Source organism: Cladosporium halotolerans, assembly GCF_011745625.1.
Source record: "Cladosporium halotolerans strain TM138-S3 chromosome Unknown Sca43, whole genome shotgun sequence".
Classification (NCBI taxonomy): domain Eukaryota; kingdom Fungi; phylum Ascomycota; class Dothideomycetes; order Cladosporiales; family Cladosporiaceae; genus Cladosporium; species Cladosporium halotolerans.
This window is the reverse complement of record NW_027191494.1, coordinates 40,886-60,363: the sequence shown is the minus strand read 5'-3', so window position 1 is coordinate 60,363 and position 19,478 is coordinate 40,886. Positions and strand designations below refer to the sequence as shown.

The following is a 19,478-nucleotide window of genomic DNA, read 5'->3' as shown; positions in this document are numbered from 1 at the left end:
CGTGGTGTCGCGCTACCTGGACTCTTCCCAATGGCGCTGGCGAGACAGACAGCGGTGTAGATGCAATGCAGGCGTGTCCAGGATGCGCGGCCCACGCTCCCCGTGGCTTGGGCCTGTGCCTGGGTGCCTGTGTGCCTCAGGTCGTGGTGCGACGGCGGGCCACACGCCAGCTCCGACCGCCTCACCAGCCACGCCCATCGCCTGCCGCGACGCACCGGCCAGATCGACTACTAGACACCGCGCTATCCCACGCGCCATCCGCGTCCGCGCCCTCGTCACCACCACCCCAGCCTCTCGCCCACCAGCGACCACGCCCGCTAGACATCCTTACCTCCGCCACCCTTAACTGCCCGCGCCCTATTCCTCCGTCCGGCCTCACCTACCGCCGCAACCGCTCGCTTCAGCGCGCGACTATAACCCACCACTCACTCACCTTCCGGCCCCCCAGGTCTCTCTTTCCCTCCCCCCTCTCGTCTTACCATGTTCTTCAAGCGCCTCAGCCGCTCCCGCAGCAACTCGCAGTCCTACGTCGACGACTACCGCCACGACTCCAAAGCCAACAGCGCCTACGACGAGAAGTTCGCCCACCCCGACGCCGCCGACCTGCCGCCCTCCTCGCGCTCGCTCGACCAGGACCGCCCGCTCTCCAAGGACGGCCCCGGCAACAACATGTACGCCCGCCAGCAGGCGCCCCAGGAGGTCCAGTACGGCACCCCGCCCATGTCGCGCGGCGGGCCCAATGGCTATGGCGGTGGAGGTCACGGGGGTTTCGACAGCGCCCCGCCGCTCGCGCAGAAGAGCGAGCCGCTGCCGGATCTGCTGTCGCAAGCTTTCAACCAGGCGCTCAGGCCGTACAACGAGAAGGTGGATAATCTGGAGAGCGAGATTGCGGATCTGAGGGCGTACATCGATCAGTTGGAGGGGCAGAGGAGCGAGATTCACGCTTGGATTGATAAGCGCGGTCTGCGACCTGGTGAGTAGCCGTCTCGTCTTACACCTACATCTAGCAAGCACCATTCACTAACGATATCCACCAACAGACGTCCCCGCCACAATCGCCCAACAAATGGACGTCTCCTCCCACTCCACCTCCCCCACGCACGCCGCCGCCACGCTCAACGCCCAGCTCGACCGCAAAATCACCATCGTCAACTTCGACCTGCACCGCCTGCAAGACGACCTGAACGACTCCCTCCCCACGCCCTCCTTCAGCGCCTGCATGCTCAAGTTCCTCCCCGATATCACCCGCCTGTCGTCCCTCCCCTCGGGACCCCGCTACGCCTTCGACCTCCTGCTCAAGCTCGGCGGCAACCTCAACTCGCACGGCGGGCTCGAGAACGGCGACGAGGAGGACCTGGCGGAGCGCAGGGCGTTCTACGCGCGCCTGGACGACGCGATGGTGAATGTTGTGCGCGGCCGGTTTGCGGAGGAGGGCGACGCGTGGGGCGTCGCGAGGGAGATCAAGAGGATCGAGAAGACGGGCGCGTACCTGAGGAACTGGGGCGTCGAGCCTTACTTCCCGCGGACGCTGGATGCGATGCGCGAGGGCGGCGGCGCGATGGGCGGCGGTGGAGCGCCGGCTGCTGCGGCGGGCGCGGCGTCGCCGGGGGCGTACAACTAGGAGTGTGTCGGGAGGGCGAGGTGATGGATGCCGAGGCGGTGTTTGAGGAAAAGGCGTTCGGGTCTGGGTTTTTGGCAACGATTGGCGAAGGATACCACTACCACTACTACTACTGCTGCTGCGTGCTTCTCCCGGACTCTGGTACATCAGGAACCGGGGAGGCGCGCTTTCATCGCGACGGCGTTACTGGGCTGGGCTCTTCTATTCTACCAGCTGCGAATGCCAGCGAGCGAACGAACGGAGAGGAAGGCGGGTTTTGGACACTCCGGCCGGACGAAACGAACGGCTCGATTCTCCGCTTCGCGTTGGCTTTTTTTGACGAATTCCCTTCTCTTTCCTACTTTATTCATTCGATCGAGCGCGCTGTTTGTTCACTGGATGTGCTTTTTTCTTTCCTCTCGCCTCCTCCCTTCCTTCTTGTCAGGAGGAAAGGCGAAAGGGAGGTGAATATAGATCTCGGGGCGAAAAGTTCAGGACTCTACGCGGCTGCGTTCGCGTCTTTCCATGGCTGGACTTCGTTTTCTCTTTGCTTCTGGGCAATGGTGGACATAGTGTATTCACAGGCTGGCTGGCAGATTACGTACAGAGGATATGAACAATTGGACAGTATTTTCTTCATTTTTCATTTGAACTGGGAATGCTGAAGTGATCAAGCGTAATTGGCCTTCTTTCTGGGTTTGGATAGAAGGCTCTGGTCTGCACGGCCATGGTCGTGGGTGAGCGAAGGATCAATGATGGGACCGAAGTCGGTTTTGATCTAGGACTTTTGGTGTCTCGTTCGATCCAGGCGTCTTGGCTTATACCTAAAAAGTGTTTGTGTTGCGGACGGTCAGGCGGAGCTAGCTATCGTTTTGGCGCCGATGGTTCGTTCGTCGTTGCGCGCGTAAAGAGAAGTATGATGGGGCCTCCGGCGTTGACCGTGCTTGAGTTTGGAGTTGAGGTTCCGTTGGTTTGGTCGACGAACCCTTGTTGTCGAGGTTCTTCTGATGGGTCTGTAGAGAGCAGTAGTGACTTCGATCTCTCCAGTCGCATCAGGGTACCTTCAGCGAACCAACGCCCGTGAACGTCCCTCTTGGATCAATGCAGCAGTCATTGCAGTGCTGTCAGTTCGCTCCGTGATTCCCTCGCCCTCTTCTCATCGCGACGTTGCGCCGCTTTCTTGCTGCTGTTTCGCCGGCGCCGAGTTACCTTACACCCACGAACAACACCCTTGCATCAAGCCACCGGACCAACTTCCGTCGCGCGACAATGTTATAATGGCTCCTTGATAGATGTGCTCCTGTTTCCAAAGCGATGGATAGCCCATCTGTCAAGGGAGCCGTAGCGCTGATAGCAGTTCGTTGACTCCAAGGCGTGCGATCATCGCTATCTTCAGAGGCGGGCTCTTCTAGTGTGGAGCAAAAAGTTATAACATTGGCCTTCAAGGCAGGTGCACAAGCACGCCCATAATCGTGTTGGACCTCGCCCTCCAGACACAGCCATCGTTTTGAAGTCTGAAAAGCTCCAATTGACGGATCTCTAAGCTTGAGTCCCAACGTCGCCGTGCTTAGGACGGCCAGTGCGAGCACCGCAACTGGCCGGTCAGGGCCTACCGCAAAGCGAGCCCAAGTGCGAGAGTAGTGTTTACTTGAGGTGGAAGAGGTACTATCAGTCGTTCTGTTCATATGGAGTATGTGTGGTACACGGTGTGTGTAACTGAGTATCGCGTCTTGATGTAAGAAGCTTTCTCGACGATACGCTGATCGTCGTGGTCATGGTACTATCACCCGCCATATTCTAACCGGGGCGTCATTTGCCCAAGCCAGGACCGAAAACGTATTGGTTTTGGTGATCGAGCCACGGGTCTCTCCTATGATAGCCCAGTCGTTGCGGTGTTGTCAGCCTCTGTGCTATCATTGGAGTGTAGTCACTGGACCATAGAGCCAAGGACTGATCGGTTTTGTCTCGTTGGAGTCAAAGATTTCTCTTCTCATGTCCTAGCCTAGGTGGTGCTGTCAGTCTCGCTGTTGTCATTATGGGCGCTGGATATCACTGAGGAGCCTGGCGATATAGACGTTTTCTGGGCACCTGCATCGCTGAGCCTGTATCCGGCAGCAAGCGCAGTACCATCGCGGGATCATTTGTAGCACAGTGATTTGACCTTTACCTTGACTTCGACCGTATCAGTCCTCCCCGCTGGAGATTCACTCCATGCGCTGCTATCACCATCCCTGTTTTCATGAATCTTGGGTGGAACCATTCAGAATGCTGTTAGCTGTGTGATCCACGATACGCTGAAATCGCTATTTGGGAGTTCTAGAACAGGCATGATACGGGTCAAAATGCTGTAGGTCGCGCTCACAGACATGTGGATTCACTCTCATAGTTACTGCTGCTTAATGGGCTCTTTCCGTTGTACATCCAGCCAAATACTGCTATCGTTCTTGCTGTTAACATGGACGGGGGTAACGCTGTTAGCTGTGTGAAATTAGGAATGCTGGAATTGTCACTGAAGAACACATGGATGCACTGCTGTCAGCACCTGCACTTTCAGGAGAACTGCATCGATCGACGCAGAGAGAGTTTCTTTCAACATTCTACCTAATTGCTATCTGAACTCCGCGCCGCCGCGTCCCTCCCCACCCCCTCCCACCCCAGAGATCAATGCGCACTCTGCGCGTACTTGTTGCCGTTGCCGGCAATATATCTCTGCAGGTGCGCCGCCGCGCGACCAAAACTGGTCACCGCGGCGACGCCCCTGGTCTCCGCCGCCGTCTCCGCCCTCGCATTCCACAAGCTGGTTGCGAGGTCGAAGAGGGCAGCATCGACAAAGTGGTACGAGCGTCGGCCGCCCCTGACGCGGGGGCCGAGCTCGGCGGGAGTGTACAGCTCATCGAATTCGATGAGCATGTTGGCGCAGTCGCGCCCAAACGAGACGTGGTCGAAGGCCAGGAGCGGCTCGAGGTCCGCCAGCTCCTGCTCGACCTTCTCGAGGAGGGCGGTGGCCGTGAAAACGGCCGGGACGCCCTCCCCTTTGACCAGCGTCTCGAGGGCGACGCTGTACACCGTGGTCGCGAGGCGGCTTGGGAGCCCCTCGCGCCACGGTGCCAGCAGCTTCTGCGCCAGGAGTGACGCCGGCGCGACGGCGCGGGTCCCCTCGGCGGTGGCGACATGGTCGAATGTGTATGGGCCTTTGTATAGCTCCTCCGGAGTGGAGGAGCGGCCCAAGGTCTCCCGGTAATACCCCAGGAACGGGTATCCGTCGGAGCCGGAAGGAACTTGCGAGACCACCGGGCCGGCGACCCCGGTGTCTCGTTCTGCGCTAATGACGTGCGACAGAACAAGCTCCAAGTCCTCCCACACATTTTTAATCAGACCATAGTGCTGCCCTGCCCTGTAAAGGTGGGCAATCGCGGACAGGTCGAGGTCATTGTTGTAGACCTCGATGCCGAAGCCCAGGCTGTTCACCTGGATGTGAAGCTGGGCCAGGCTCGCGATCGTCGGAAGTGAAATGGCCAGTTTTGACTTTGCTTGGTTGGTGCCCTTTACTTGCGATCCGTCTTCTGTATACGTGCAGAAGGGCGCGGCGAGCCAATTGGCACGGTCCAGAAACACACTTCCCACGGTCTGCATTTCCTCGCTGGGATGTGTAATGATGTCGGTGTTTGAATTTGTGGTCTTCCGAATCGCTTTTACCAGCGAAGTCATGGCGCCGGATGTCCTGCCACCGACGATCTCGTGAATAATCATACTCGACTGAAGGTTGAGGACAAGCGGGACCGGGAGGTGTCCGCGACATCTGGCATTGTGGGTGTGCGCGAACAAGCTCTTTAAAAGCGTATCATCGGTGATGATAGGGCCTGTGATTCCCCGGACTGCATGAAGTCGCTCCCTTCTTTGCCTGGTTTCGGAGATCATCTTAAGGGACCCAACCAGAGTAGAATTCAACCCGGGGGTCGCGCGTGCGACAATGTCTTTCAGTTCGTCGTTCGATACCGGAGTTCCGTTCCGCATACAGAGTTCGATAGCCTCGAGCTGCTCTTCGAGAAGCTCAACAACTTCTACGGCATCGAAATAGAAGGTTCCTAGGACCTGTTCCGCGGAAGGATTGTTTTGTCGTCACTAAATGTCTCGTCCCCTGCCCAAGTCTCCCAAAGCTGTCGATAATCCGGATTTTCATTGACCAGGAGAGCATAGTCTTTGTACAAGCTTTCCATTAAAGCCAGAGCCGTGTCGGTAACAGCGCCTGCTGCGAAAGAGCTTCTCTCTCCTGAGGAGTGCCTGGTCCAGAGGTCACGGATCCACTTTCTCACCGCGTCAAAATCTTGAAAGAGGCACCAGAGGGCGAACAACGTGTCATTGTTGTCGTTAACGTTGTTGGAATGCTGGAATCGCGAGCCATCGGTGTTTTCAGGTAATGTGATGATCACAAGGCTTGATCTCCATGCCTCGTTCATGGGCTCCTCGGCCTGAAGGTTCTCGAATAGGTTTTGGAGGGCTTCCTTTTCGTTGTCTTGGTCAACAGATGCCGCAGCATCGCCGACGGTGTTGCGCAGCTCGTCATGGACGTGCGACTTGAGCGAGCGCTTCGATTTCGCTGCGGACAGCAGATCGTGAATCTCTTTCAGGATGGCGATGAAGTGGACGTGCCTGTCATCGTAGGCGGAAATACTGCCACTCTGCTCCTTGCGCTGACCGCGATACATCTTGGCGCAAACTTCTCTCGCTGTAAGGACATCCCTAGATACCTCCAGGACAATGCTGGGAATCTCGATTGACTCGTCGTCAGCAATGATCGTCGCCAGTGTTATTAGATCTTGCGTGGTGATGTAACGCTGGTCAGTATCGAGATCAGATCTACTCAGAGACGGCCAGTGACCTCTGAGAAGGAGATCATCGAAAAACTCGGTTGAGTGGCGACATTTGTAGCCTGCCTCTGTCATCCAACAAACAAGGCGGTCAATGCCGAGTTTGTAGAGCTTGTAACGGCCCACGGTTGGTACGTCCGCCATGTCAATGTCGTTAGGTGTCCGTGGTGCTGACGATTGGGTATCTCGCTGAGGTGAGAGGTAAAGATCTTCAACCAGAGCTGACAGAGGTGTGTCTTGCACTTGGCAGGCACGACGCAACGAGAGAACTAAAGCAAACCAGCAAACAGGCCCTCAGGCACACGTGCATGCGCTTTGCGACGGCCCGCATCTATCCATGCAGAGCTCTGGCAACGCCATGCGGTTCAGTCGCTATGAACGCATTGCGCGCATCCCATTGGTGGGCGCCAGACTCTGCCATGCATAATAATTCGATGTTCACAAACATGTGTATGGGATCCGCAGTCGTATGAGAAGACCGGGAATCTACTGTAGCCCAAGAGCATTGACGACGCCAACCCAAGCGACAGGATCGTGTTCCGAATTAGGCATGTCCATGAAAAGGTTCCTTTGAACACGAAGTGCATGATAGCTTGAGACACATCGATCCGCTCGATTGGAATTCTTGCGTCGACGGGTCCCCGGGAAGAGTTCTCTTTTCTTCTTAACTGTCTATCACCCTGAGAATTTTCGCAGATGACTAAGCTCCGGTACGACCAGAGGGCTTTGTGGCGGTGAGAGCTTTCCAGGATGTAGGCATGGCGACGGTGCGCATGTCCAGAGTACGTCAAGGACGTCAGGCGGCAAGCTCCAGGCCACGTGTATTGATAGTGGCAATATCAATTCTTCAATTGGCGCAGTATTGCCTTCGTTGAAGGTCTTTTGGTAGCATTGTGGCATAATGCTCGACTCGTCGCAGTCCTTGAACAAGAAAGTTGCACGACAGACCTGAAGTGAACGTCGTTGATACGTCGTTAATAGCGGCAGATACATCTTCTCATGTGTGAGTTTTATGCCCTCATCGAAGGTCATTCATCAAGAGCATTGTGGCATGATGCTCAACTTGTCGCAGTCACGAGCAAGGAAGTGAAGTTCAGTGTTGACCCCAGAACTTAAAGGTAAACTTTGGGAAACGCCAGCGCCAAGCCTCCAGCTCCCCCTCGAACGCTAAGGGACTCTCTATTGACACGTGCCTCGGACTCCTTGCATAAACATCTTTGTACTTGTCGCATTCTGTAAACACGATGGTGGGACGGTTCTCGGTTTTGGTTCGCATATGTTTTGCTTTTTACGCTTCGCTCGCAGCCGCGAAAGCGGCCCAAGAGCCTCTCCTGCAACAGGGGTATCGTGTTGGAGAGAAGATACCTGTTAGCTGCTTGAACCGAACCATGTATGCTCCCACCTGGCCGCTGCTCTCATTGCGCAACCGCACTGACAACATCTCAGTGATACCGGCGAGCATATAACGGATGCCACCGGCCAGCTCTCTTATATTCCCTTTCCGACTTGCAACGAAACCGGCCGCCCCCTTGAGCTCGTCTTTGGTGTGGAGAAGGACATCAACTGCACGATTGACTTCATCGACGACCCTTTCTTTCACTTGCTCGAGTTCTATGTCCACAACGATGCCCCATTGACCTGCCGCATACCGACCAAGCCTCTTCCGCCTAGCGCATTGAAAGATGAGTTTGAGAAGGGAACGAAGGACGACACGGACGGCCAGGGTAGTCTGAGCGAGGTCTACACGCCTATGGTGGTCGCGCTGGCCGGCACACTGCAATTGAGCCACTTGCATGTTGCTACGAGCATGAACGTCCTGGTGCACGCGGCGCCGAAGTCGGTTTCGCCGGGAACCATCGCGGCCGCGACTGCGTACAGTATTTCTCGCGAGCCACCGACGAGAATCGTCATTGGCGACCCTCTTCCGTTGCAATTCAGTGTAAGGTGGTACCCGAACACTCAGCTGCCCAGTGGTTGGACAGGCGTTGGTGGACATCTGACATTCAGTACTCTGGTGTACTGCGTGATCAGCGCTTTGGCGAGTGCTGCCATCTGCGTTGCATACTTCAGGGGTGTGGAATTGCCTCGTAGACTGAAGAGTCATGGCAAGGATCGCCTGGGCGGTATGGAAAGAGGCGGCCTAGGAGGCTACGGGCTCGGGCCTGGCATGGGAAATGGGTATGGGTATGGCATTGGCAAAAGGGATTGAGTAGGTCAGTCAGTCACCATTCACCCATTGCCAGAATTCTTGACTTCAAAATTGACTGGCACGTGATTGCTTCAAGCCCGCCTATTATTAGTCACTTCTCTTTCCACCACGTTCACTGAAGCTTTTTGACTTCCACTCACCACGCAGCCCGACCTGAACGCAAACGAGCAGAACTCAGAATCTGTTTCATCGCCTGGCACTCTAAAATCAAGAATACCAACATATTGCCAAACGCACACGATCAACTCACGTCCTTCCCTCTCCGAGACCACGGACAATCGCTCCAAAGCATCATGTCAGACATCGGAGAACTCACTGCCAGCGGACTCCTATACGAGGGAAATTTTGAGGAATGGTTTCCGAGGATGACGAAGATCCTGGCTCATCATTACCCTTGCAGTAAGAATCTCATCATCCCGGGTGACTCACAACCGAGACATGAGATGCCTCAAGCTTTCTTGAGACTGTTTCCCGGACCAGGGATTCAGATCATGGAGAAGCTCTCAACAATCATTTGGTGGCAGGTGAGCCGCTCGGTACGATTGCGCATTAAGGAGCAAAGCCAGAAGGATCCAGTGGAATTGATGAATACCTTGCGCGACGGTGCGCGCCCATTCAAGCTCATGGACCTGCCAGCTGAGGTGCGCTTGGAAGTGTACTCATATATGATGGACCCGGGATTTGAAATCGTGTCTCTTGGCTCTTCCCATCACAAACGAAAATTTGCTGAACCACGAATCACACGAACCAGCCGGAAAGTGCGCGCAGAGGCCATTCCAATCTTCCACAGAGGCACGCGGAATATTCTTTTTTTGGAGTGCAACCACGGTCGCCCGCGCCGTACCTTAATTCCGGAGACCCAGGGCCTTTCATGCCCCGGTAGTTCGTGCGCGAAATTAATCAATGACTGGACAAGAACTTTGAGCAAAGACAGGCTGAGATACCTGCGGGATGTGACAGTGCATTTGCGAATCGCGAGGGGGACATTTACCAGCGAGTCACTGCGAGTATTCATCGTGATCGCGAAAGACGGGTTCGAGCTAAGAGTTGCTGAGAACTACTCACTGAAATCCGGCTCTCAACAAATGCTCACAGATCACGCGGCTTCGATCAGTAAGCTAGCACAAGCTTTGAGGCTCGAAGGCGAAGCCATCATAATGTTCCTCACCAGCCAGCCGAGCATTTGGGATCAATTGGAATTTAGGCCGAAGTAGGTATGCCCGTCGTTGAAGCTTGTGCAAGGATCCATACTAAATAAAGTTATAGGGGCGACGCCGAGTAAGTAGCCATGCCCGCAGATTGGTGTTTCGCCAGACACTCTCGGCGGGTCACTGGCTCAGAGATGGGACAGCGACGAGGCATTCAGATTAGGATGAACAATGGCGAGTGCGCGATGATGCGTAGGCAAAACGGACAGCAGGGCAGAATGCTAGCAAGAGCCTATTTTCCAGGTTAAGGGCGGGCATTTTCATACCTGCTCTATAGCGTACAATTGCGATTCACTCATAACTTCTCGCCCCCCAGCGGCACTTCAACAACCTGATCACTCCCCTTATAAGGCGGGATATCAAACCCATATTTCTCCGCAATCTCCCCGCTCACAAACCTCCCTCCCACAAAGTGCCTCCCCTTAAACCACTTGACCAACGGCTTCGGCGCCGTCAGCGAAATCAGCGCATCGGGGTTATACCCTTTGCCCGGCCCATCGCCCGGCAGCCCCTCCTCAATATTCCAACTCGACGGCGCATCGACCGCGAGCACCGGAACCTTGCTCTCCGCCAACGCCCTAATAACCGCCGGAAACGGCTCCCTCACCTCTCCACTAAACGAAAACCCAAAAATCGCATCAATCACAAAATCGCTCCTCCCCACTTCGCCCGCGAAATCCTCCGTGAACGGCACCTTCAGCTGCTCGAGCTGCTTGCGCAAGCGCGCGTAGAGCTCGTTCTTGGATTGCTTGGGGAAGTAGACGCTGGGCTTGTAGCCGAAGTGGTGCAGGTGGCGGGCGGCGACCAGGCCGTCGCCGCCGTTGTTGCCGGGCCCGCAGGCGACGAGGACGCGGGGGGATTTGGAGGGCGGCGAGAGCGTGTACATTGCTTGTGAGACGGAGAGGCCGGCGAGTTCCATGAGTTGGTCGATGGAGAAGGCGCCGCTGGACATGAGCTCTTCGTCGAGCGCGGCGGCAGCTTTGGCGCCGAGGGTGCGGAGCGACATTTTGATGTTGTAGTTGGCAGTAGTGCTGGGGAATGGTTCTTTCGTGTGCCAAAGGTTGGAATAGATGTCTATCGAAATGTTTCCAGTGGTATGTTATTGTTACGGTCGATGTTCAGACCATCGAAGGGTATTTACATGTGGCTGATGAAGCGATGACGTTCCGCTTCAGTCCCATGACTTTCTTCAAATGCGGCCTCACATATCTCCTCCAATGCACTGTATAATGATGGGGAATTTGAAGGATGTCTGTATCATTTTTACTCTGGTGTTTTACATATGAACATGTATAGAGCGCAAGTCTCAAGGCTTCTTCGGCTTCTTCATCTCCTCTCTCATCTCGCTCTTGATCCTGGTCATGGTACCCACGCCGCCGTACATCATGGCAGTGTAGACCTGGCAGATGCTTGCGCCGGCGTTCAGGATCTGCAAGCACTGCTCGCCATTGGTGATGCCACCTGTGGCGAAGATGACCTTCTGCGCATCTGAGCCACGGGGCGTATCGGTTTGCGAGACCGGGGCGGATACGGTCGCGTCGGTCGCGGCCTCGGAAGGCTGGCCGTGGACGGCTGAAGAGTCGAGCGGTTGCTTAGGGGGGTTGATGAGAGGCTGCTTGCTCTCGGCTTCGGCTTCGGGGGTCATAGGCTTGAGGTGCTGGGCGTCACGCTGAGCACTCGCTTCCGCAGGGTTGGCGCTCTCTGGTGTAGATTTCACGGGGGCCTTCTGAACAGGCTTCTGACCTGACGCGTCTTCCGGAGGGCCTTGGTCGAGCGCCGCTCTGTAGCGCTTGACAAGGTTGAGGGTCCTCTCGAACATTTGCGGGCCAGAGTATCCGCCGACCTCGGTGAGGATCTTCTCCTCCTTGGAGGGCATGATGTAGCCTTTGGGGATGGGATCAGGGCGCTTCTTGGTGGTGTTTCCGACAATGACACCATCGACGCCGGATGCCCAGACAGCAGAGCAGATGCCTTCGATCTGAGCATCCGATTCCTCATCAGGGCTGACCTTGACCATGACAGCAGGCTTGGTTTTGCGGTCGGTGCTCTTTGCAGCGTCAACAACGGCGGAGAGGATAGCAGTGAGAGGAGCAGTTGCTTGCAGGTCGCGGAGGCCAGGCGTGTTGGGAGAAGAGACGTTGACAACCATGATATCGGCGTACTTGGCGAGACGGTTGACACAGTATACGTAGTCGCTCGCAACTGCGGCGATGTCGGCATCCGGGGTGGTCTTGTTCTTCGCGATTTGAACAGCAAGAAGCCTTCCGGGCATCAAGCTTCCAGGAGGAACATCCGCCTCGCCGTTCAAAACCATGCTCTCACCCTCAGGTCCAAGGCCCAGCCCGTAGTTGTGCGCGAATTCCCGCACGCGCTGGCGGAGGTGCAGCGCAACGGTATCAGCGCCCGCGCTGTTGAGTCCATAGCGGTTGATCAGCGCATTCTGCGAGGGCAACCTGAACACTCGCGGCTTGGGGTTTCCTTCCTGAGACAGAGGTGTGATACCTCCGACCTCTACGAGCGCCGGACCAAGCGCGAACAAAGGCCCTGGCACTTCAGCATCCTTGTCGATTCCAGCACTCGTTCCGACGGGGTTGTCGAGAGTGTGTCCGAAGACCTCCACGCGCAAGTCTCTAAGCTCTTGATCATCCGTGCATCGTTCCCGAGGGTGGAGGCCGAGCTTGTACAAAACCTGCATGTAGTTCACGCCAGCATGGTGCGCGTCTTCGGCGTCGCGGTGGATCAATCGCATCGTAGGAACCACGAGCCATTGGTGTATGCTCGCGCGTGTATCGGTGATGTAGAGGTATCCGAAGGAGAGTACGATCAGGAGCCCAGTGCCGAGAATGAAGTTCTTAGTGCGCGTGCCGGCAGATTTGGCATCTTTAGCAGTGCTAGATGCGCAGCGCTTCTGCGTCTGCAGGCTGTTCCTGAGTGGTGTTCCACGGTCGATTGTTCGGGACTGAAGCGAGAGCTGTCGCTCGAACTGGCGGTGAAGCTGCCGCCATTGAGGTCGGTTCAGGCCATTGCTGGATCTCGTCAGACGAGCAGACGAGCTCAGCAGCCTCTGGGTGAGAGTCATGGTTGCCTACTCGTTCCATTGGTCGAATAGCCTGCCCAAGGTCGTGATGGAGATAGCTCGGCAGAGTTGCTGTCAAAGTACGGGCGGTCCCGCATCGGCCTTCACTCCTAGCCCAGCCAAGGAGCCATGCCAGTGTCGATGCCTCCCGAATAATACTGGACGATCACGACTTTGAAGTCCCAATGAAAGAGCTACTATCTTCGATCAACCATGAACTTGCCATCACGGCGAATCATCTTAGGCCACTTCGATAGGCGGTTAAGCGTACGAAGACGACCAGCGTAGCCCCCATGAACGTGGATCGTCATACCTCTGGGTATGAGGCATTCGCCTTGGTCGTACATTTAGACACTTTCATGTGCACAGTATGATGGCCTTGACCCACCATGATTGAGTTGATTGCCACATGACTCTATGTGTCTAGACCACAGCACCTGGAGTCAGAACAGTGACTCCCCCATGATAATAGCACATCAGCTATCGTGAATCAAAACATCACCGCCGAGATCTAGAACAGTCGATATCATCAGAGTGAGCAAAGCATTGGAACTCAATTGCTTCGTCTCAGCACCCAATCCACTCGCGAACGGGCGAGATCCTACCGAGCAATCACATGCCAAAGATAATAAACAATCCCGCCATCAACACCTATTGGCCCTCGGATTATACCGGACCAACACCCGCGCGCTCACGGCACCCACGCCCCAGAGAACCTAGGCAAGCCCCGGAATACCTAGGTACGCGGTGCCTGAGATGATCGTGGGGAATGCTGTAAGCAGTGCACATGTCAATGGCTACAATAATACCGTAAGGCTGCCAGCTTCACGTGTTAATGCTCGCTCTCGCGGGAGCGTAGTGGAGGGGGATATCCGATATCCGACTTCACATGCTCGCTCGCTCGCTCGCTGCGCGCTGACGCACGTGCGGGAGCCATTGGCCTTGTTGGCGCCACGAAGGTTGGCTGACGATGGGGACGGTAATTTGCTCGCGAGGTTCGTGACGGTGCCGTTCTCCAGCGGAACGAATAGTCATTGTTGAGGCGGAAGAAGCAGACAGCAGGGCATTGCAATGCGGCGATCCTGACACGAATGGCGTGCTGCGAGAGGTAGCCCACACCAGCACCCATCTGCACAGCACAAGATCCGAATCCCCAGACCGACGTCCATGGGGAGGCAGCAGTCGTCTCCGCCGGCCCGGCGCAGACCGAGAAACCTGCTCAATCGGAGCGCCCATTTCGACAAAAGAACAGACCGTCCGAGACGGCGACTGTGTCCCGGCGAGACGGAGGCATTGCGGACCCAAGGCCTGGAGATTTGAAAGACACCGGGCCTGGCAGGCTGGGGCCCTGGGGTGGGTGAGACTAGAGGCGAAGCGAACAGAAAAGCGCGCCCGCGGAGCCCACCCAGCAGCACGGCGGTGGCTCGGCTTTCACCAGATCCTGCAGCACGTGCTCGAGGCCTCGCTTGCCGGAGGGGGTTGCTCGTCGGCCGCTCCGTTTCGCTGCTCCGAGTTCCCACGGCCTGTCTTCTGCCGTCTCGCTGCTGGCGTCGTGCGAAGCTTTCTGGAGAGCGTCCCGCGATGATGTCTTCTGCCGTCCGACTTGCTTGCTCGAGCTACTCCACACTTTCGCACCCCTGCAGACACGTGAAAATCGTCTGATGATGATGCTGCGCGGTATGTGCCGGCTGGGGAAAGGTAGGCGTCACATTTTGTGCCTGTACCATTCAACTACGTCCCAACCGGGGCCCGAAGCCACCCGGCTCCTTTCTCTGCAAAGAAGATTCCTGAGCGGAGGGAGAAAAAAATTCCGCGAAAAGTGCCGGCGCGAGCACCCATCAAGGTAGGCGCGACGGGCGGGACTGTTTTGGTTGGTGTGAAAACTCCACTTTGAGGAGAGCAAAGGCGTGCGCCGGTGACGCGGAGAGAGAGGCGCAGAGAGGGCGACCCCCAACGTACCCACCGCCGGGTACAAACGGACTGGAGTCTCGCCAAGCATCGGAGCGCGCTGGACTCGCTCCCCGACTTGCTGACACGTGACTCGCGAAGCCGCCGAGAAGAGAGCGAGCTGGACCGCTGCACACGAGCCACGGGGCTGCCTTGTGCTTCCGGCTGATGAGAGCGGGCTGATTGATGCGGTGGACTGGTGTGGTGAGATGGTGTTTGTGACCAGCGTGCATCGGCAGGGTGCAATGTGTCGACAGACGCTGTTTTTGGCTCACCCGATTCCTTCTCGCGGAGATGAGGCACAACTCTTAGCATCTGGGGTATGCGCGGCTCGTTCCCTCTCCACAGATCGCCGCGGGAGAAGACTGAGGGAAGATCAAGAGATGCCGGCCCTGAAAAGTGGGCTGGCTGATACGCGTGCTGAATTTGGCAGTTCCACCAACCAATCGAGCCAGCGCCCGTCCCAAAAGGCCAGGTGTTGTTGGCGCTGCGGCATCTTCCTATCGCCTTCAGCCTCGAGTCTCTCCTAAGCGACGCCTCGCTACAAGTCCATCTCATCGAATGATTTAGCCTGTGCTTGCTTTGTCACTGCCAGTCTGCCCATCCCGAAAGTCAGACCTGGAACGGACGCCACGGGCGTGGGGGTTCCAGAAGTTCTCCCCGGCCGACGCAACACCGCCACAGAAGACACCAGCTTCACCCCGGCGAGGACGGCGCGAGTCTCCATGTGGAGAGACGGGATGGGCAAATGGGGGGCGCGGCGGTCTAGGCAGCGACGTTGCGACGCTTGCGTGGTCACGAAGCCCCCCCTTTAGATAGTCTGAGAGGAGATATGAGGATTGGCAGCAGTGGGATGGATCTTGTTCGACTCAGACGCCCGCCCCGTCCTCGTGAGACGGTTTCTCCAGGCCCAAGCCCGCTCCGCGCGGAGCGCTGGCTGGATGGTGGAGAAACATGGGTGAAGCGCTAATTATGTACGATTTTGCATGCAGAAGGGATTGACGGGTCTCGTATTTGGACGAGTTGAGCCGTGGGGAGGCTCGTTCGCCCGCGCGAATGCATTGTTGGCGCCAGACGGGGACGAGATGGTATGCAGGCGAGGTGGGATTTTTATCAATTCATCGCAGCAATTGGGACGGCAGCCGCATCGCGTGACGATACAAATAGTCATCATCCCACAGTGCAACCCCAAGACTGCAGCCGACCAACAGTCATCCCACCGGGCTTGCATGGACTGGATGGTTGGGAGGGAGAAGACGAGAGCCTCGCGCCGGTCACAATGGCGAAACACGTGCTCGTTCCCTTATCTCGCTGGGGCGTGCCTGGCGAGCCGCCCGATGCCCTACCTCGACCCTACGCCACACCGGCGGGCTGTGGTGGGCATGATGGGCCGGGTATGTGTCGCGGGGGCGTAGGCGTGGCGTGCGACTCGTTGATCGCTGCCATACCACCCAGACTGGCCCAGAGCCCAGAGCACGGCGGCGCCAACAACGGCGGTGCGAGTTGTGTTTAGCAATCGACAAATTTTGGTGATTCTTCGGCAAAGATTTGGTGCCGAGAAACTGCCTCGTCCGCCCCAGAGCGTCACTCCACGGCAGGCCCACTCTGGCTGGTGGCTTCCGTAGCACCGCGAAGGGACCGATTTCTTGTAGCAGACTGGGGTGCGGCGCGGTGGAATACAGCAGCCACCGCCGGGCGCGTCCGCTCTGCCTTGTGAGCAGGCCCGCGCATCATCCCGCCGCCGCCGCCAGCACGCAGCGCCTGGCCCAGCACCGAGAGCAGGCCGCGAGGCCGTCGCAGCTCGCCGTTGTGCTGCCCATGCCGCCCGTGTCGTCGTGTCGTCGTGTACGTGCCATGCCGCATGCGCTCGGCCAGCACACTCTCCAGCACTGTAGGCCTCGCCCGCCGCCTGCGCCCACGCTCCGCGACACTCTCCGCGATCTGCGTGGCCGCCCACACGGCCGGGGCTCGTCTGACTCTGGGGAAAGGCGCTGGTGCATCCGGACACGGCGTCAGTGGCCACTGCTGGCGGGCTGCTGCGGGCTGCTGCTGGCTGCTGGTGCCGGCGCCCCTTTAGCCAGCATGCAACGGGCGGCGGGCTCACAGGCGCTGGGCAGCGCGCACCCGCCAGGCGCACGGCAGAACGGGCCCGGCAGCAGCGCGCGACGCAGGAACAGGAACAGGCGGGTGTCGTGGTCGGCTCGGCGTTGCGCGGCGGTGATCTGGCGCTGACCCCAGCATCTTATCGTCCGTTCGTCATATCCCTACCCGCACACTTAAGTGGGGCGGGCAAAGTCTAAGCGGCCGCCGCTTTTTCTTGCGAAAGCCCTCTTTGCCAGTCGCCCTCCTCGCTTCGCCTCGCCTCGCCTCTCCGGCTTCCTCTCCGCAAACTCGACGCCCGCCGCCTCCCAGCAACCCCACGCGCTGCACTCTGCCTGCACACGCCGCGACACATCCTCCTCCTCCTCCAACACCACTACCACCACCACCACAACGCACCATACCGCACCCAGCACCACCACCACCGCCTCCGCCGCCCGTCGCGTCCCGCCCGCCTCGCACGCCGCACTCCGCCGCGCCGGCACGCCAACCCACATGCTCTCGAACCTGCTGAACCCCGAGCGCAGCCCTCAGGTTCAGTCCGCGTCGCAGCCCAGCGACACCAACACCGCAACCGCGACCGCTCCCGCCGCCGCCGCGCCCGGCACGCCCTCGTCCGGTCTCTCGTCCCAGCAGCCCAGCCAGCCCAACAGCCAGCCCGGCACGCCTATGGCCGCCGCCGCCATGACCATGCCGACAATGGGAGTCAACATGCAGAACTCGGACGAGCACCGCCCCGACCTGCCGCGCCCCTACAAGTGCCCGCTCTGCGACAAGGCCTTCCACCGCCTCGAGCACCAGACGCGCCACATCAGGACGCACACCGGCGAGAAGCCGCACGCCTGCCAGTTCCCCGGCTGCACCAAGCGCTTCAGCCGTTCCGACGAGCTTACGCGCCACTCGAGAATACACAACAACCCCAACTCGCGCCGCGGCAACAAGCAGCATGTCGCGGCTGCCGCAGCCGCCGCCGCCGTCCAGGCCGGCATGTACGACAACGCCGCCCTCCAGCAGCTCAACCAGCTCACCCAGATGAACCAAATGAACCAGATGAACCAGATGAACCAGATGGGCCAGCTCAACCAGATGCAGCAATTCAACGGCATGAACGGCATGAATGGGATGAATGGCATGAACCAGATGAACCAGATGAATCACCTCCAGCAGCTCAACCACCTGCAGCAGCTTCAGCAGCTCGGCCACATGAACCAGCAGAGCCCCGTCAACAGCATGCCGCCTCCCCAGAAGACACCGCAGTCTGCGCCCGGCTCTCAGATCAACTCGCCCAACGTCTCTCCTCCTCACTCGTACGCCGCGACCTACACCAGCAATCCTGGGTCTTACATGACGCGCAACAACAGTGGCGACCTCAGCCCTGCCGCCAATGGCGGTTACTCCAGCCCGGGCGCGATCAACCTCCTCGCGACCGCCGCTTCTCAAGTCGAGCGTGAGAACAACAACAACAGCCAGATCCCTAACCAGCACCTCAACCTTCCCAGCAGAGGTCCTTACCACGTCAACCCCTACAGTCAAAATCGCATGCCTTCGCTCTCGTCTTACCACTACTCGTCGAACCCGACGTCGCAGCCCATGTCGCGTTCGCACTCGCATGACGACGATGACCAGTACGCGCACCGCATGACGAAGAAGTCAAGGCCTGCTTCTCCGCAGTCAACCGCGCCTCCCTCCCCATCATTCTCCCAGGAGTCGATCTCACCGACCCCTGACCACACTCCCCTTGCGACGCCGTCGCATTCGCCCCGACTTCGCCCGCAGTTCTTCCACAACGGTGTTCAGCTCCCGACCCTGCACCACCTTTCTCTCGCTCACCAGCCGCCGCCTGCGCTTGCTCCCGTCGAGCCTTCAGCTGACGGCCAACAGCCGTACGTTCCTGCTCAGCACAGCGGTCTGCGCATCTCCGAAATCATGGAGGCAGGTGATGGTTCCCAGAGGAAACTTCCGGTCCCCATGGTGTCGACGCCTAAGAACGAAGGCTACACCAAAATCAATGAGCTAGTCAATCCCAGCAGTGGCCAGAACAGCGGACAAAACAGCGGCCAGAACAGCGCTCGTGCCAGTGAAGCCGGCAACGACCTCCAGGAGAGAAATTGAGGATTTTTCAAGCTTTTCATTTCATGCGACGGAGGTGGTCATCAGATGAACTCCGCTCTGATTGACCGCATTAATCATGACCGATTACGGCCGCCTTCGATGAGTTTTGCGAGTTTTCATTTTTGGGCTTTTGCCCCGATGCAATTGCGAGGAGTTCTAGCGATTATAGACTGGGTACGGCGCTCTACGGCGAAGGAGTGAAAAAGCGGTCGCAGAGCGAGGCGTGCAATGGAGTGAAGCCAGACTGGCTGGTATGGGAAAGAATTCTGTACGGGATGGAATAGATTGGATGGCATCGCCAGACGTGCAGCAATCGCACTCGCCTTTTCGCCACGAATTGGCCGGCATTCAGAGGGAA

The 19,478-nt window shown here is 57.8% G+C and overlaps 6 protein-coding genes across 6 annotated transcripts; 3 read left to right on the top strand and 3 right to left on the bottom strand.

The window, feature by feature from the left end:
* Positions 1 to 236: 236 nt before the first annotated feature.
* Positions 237 to 1,621, top strand: WHR41_08652 (uncharacterized protein; the record flags this gene model as incomplete). Its single annotated transcript, XM_069377256.1, has 2 exons — positions 237 to 973; positions 1,041 to 1,621. Exons 1-2 carry the CDS (start codon positions 481 to 483, stop codon positions 1,619 to 1,621), a joined length of 1,074 nt encoding a protein of 357 aa, XP_069225938.1. The 5' UTR covers positions 237 to 480.
* A 4,064-nt stretch (positions 1,622 to 5,685) lies between these two features.
* WHR41_08651 (uncharacterized protein) lies at positions 5,686 to 6,612 on the bottom strand (the record flags this gene model as incomplete). Its single annotated transcript, XM_069377255.1, has 1 exon — positions 5,686 to 6,612. The coding sequence occupies one exon, from the start codon at positions 6,610 to 6,612 to the stop codon at positions 5,686 to 5,688; it is 927 nt and encodes a 308-aa protein (XP_069225939.1).
* A 1,070-nt stretch (positions 6,613 to 7,682) lies between these two features.
* On the top strand, positions 7,683 to 9,042 carry WHR41_08650 (uncharacterized protein). The gene is made up of 2 exons (XM_069377254.1): positions 7,683 to 7,858; positions 7,915 to 9,042. The coding sequence occupies exons 1-2, from the start codon at positions 7,713 to 7,715 to the stop codon at positions 8,675 to 8,677; spliced, it is 909 nt and encodes a 302-aa protein (XP_069225940.1). The 5' UTR covers positions 7,683 to 7,712; the 3' UTR covers positions 8,678 to 9,042.
* A 1,138-nt stretch (positions 9,043 to 10,180) lies between these two features.
* WHR41_08649 (NAD(P)H-hydrate epimerase) lies at positions 10,181 to 10,891 on the bottom strand (the record flags this gene model as incomplete). The annotated part of the gene is made up of 1 exon (XM_069377253.1): positions 10,181 to 10,891. The coding sequence occupies one exon, from the start codon at positions 10,889 to 10,891 to the stop codon at positions 10,181 to 10,183; it is 711 nt and encodes a 236-aa protein (XP_069225962.1).
* A 300-nt stretch (positions 10,892 to 11,191) lies between these two features.
* On the bottom strand, positions 11,192 to 12,964 carry WHR41_08648 (uncharacterized protein; the record flags this gene model as incomplete). The annotated part of the gene is made up of 1 exon (XM_069377252.1): positions 11,192 to 12,964. The coding sequence occupies one exon, from the start codon at positions 12,962 to 12,964 to the stop codon at positions 11,192 to 11,194; it is 1,773 nt and encodes a 590-aa protein (XP_069225961.1).
* A 4,539-nt stretch (positions 12,965 to 17,503) lies between these two features.
* WHR41_08647 (uncharacterized protein) lies at positions 17,504 to 19,120 on the top strand (the record flags this gene model as incomplete). The annotated part of the gene is made up of 1 exon (XM_069377251.1): positions 17,504 to 19,120. The coding sequence occupies one exon, from the start codon at positions 17,504 to 17,506 to the stop codon at positions 19,118 to 19,120; it is 1,617 nt and encodes a 538-aa protein (XP_069225956.1).
* Positions 19,121 to 19,478: the final 358 nt, after the last annotated feature.

Excerpts from the sequence above, each read along its gene's own strand:
- WHR41_08650 (XM_069377254.1), top strand. The coding sequence starts at position 7,713 with ATGGTGGGACGGTTCTCGGTTTTGGTTCGCATATGTTTTGCTTTTTAC. Across the intron at positions 7,859-7,914 it reads AGCTGCTTGAACCGAACCAT|TGATACCGGCGAGCATATAA; the intron begins GTATGCTCCCAC and ends ACAACATCTCAG.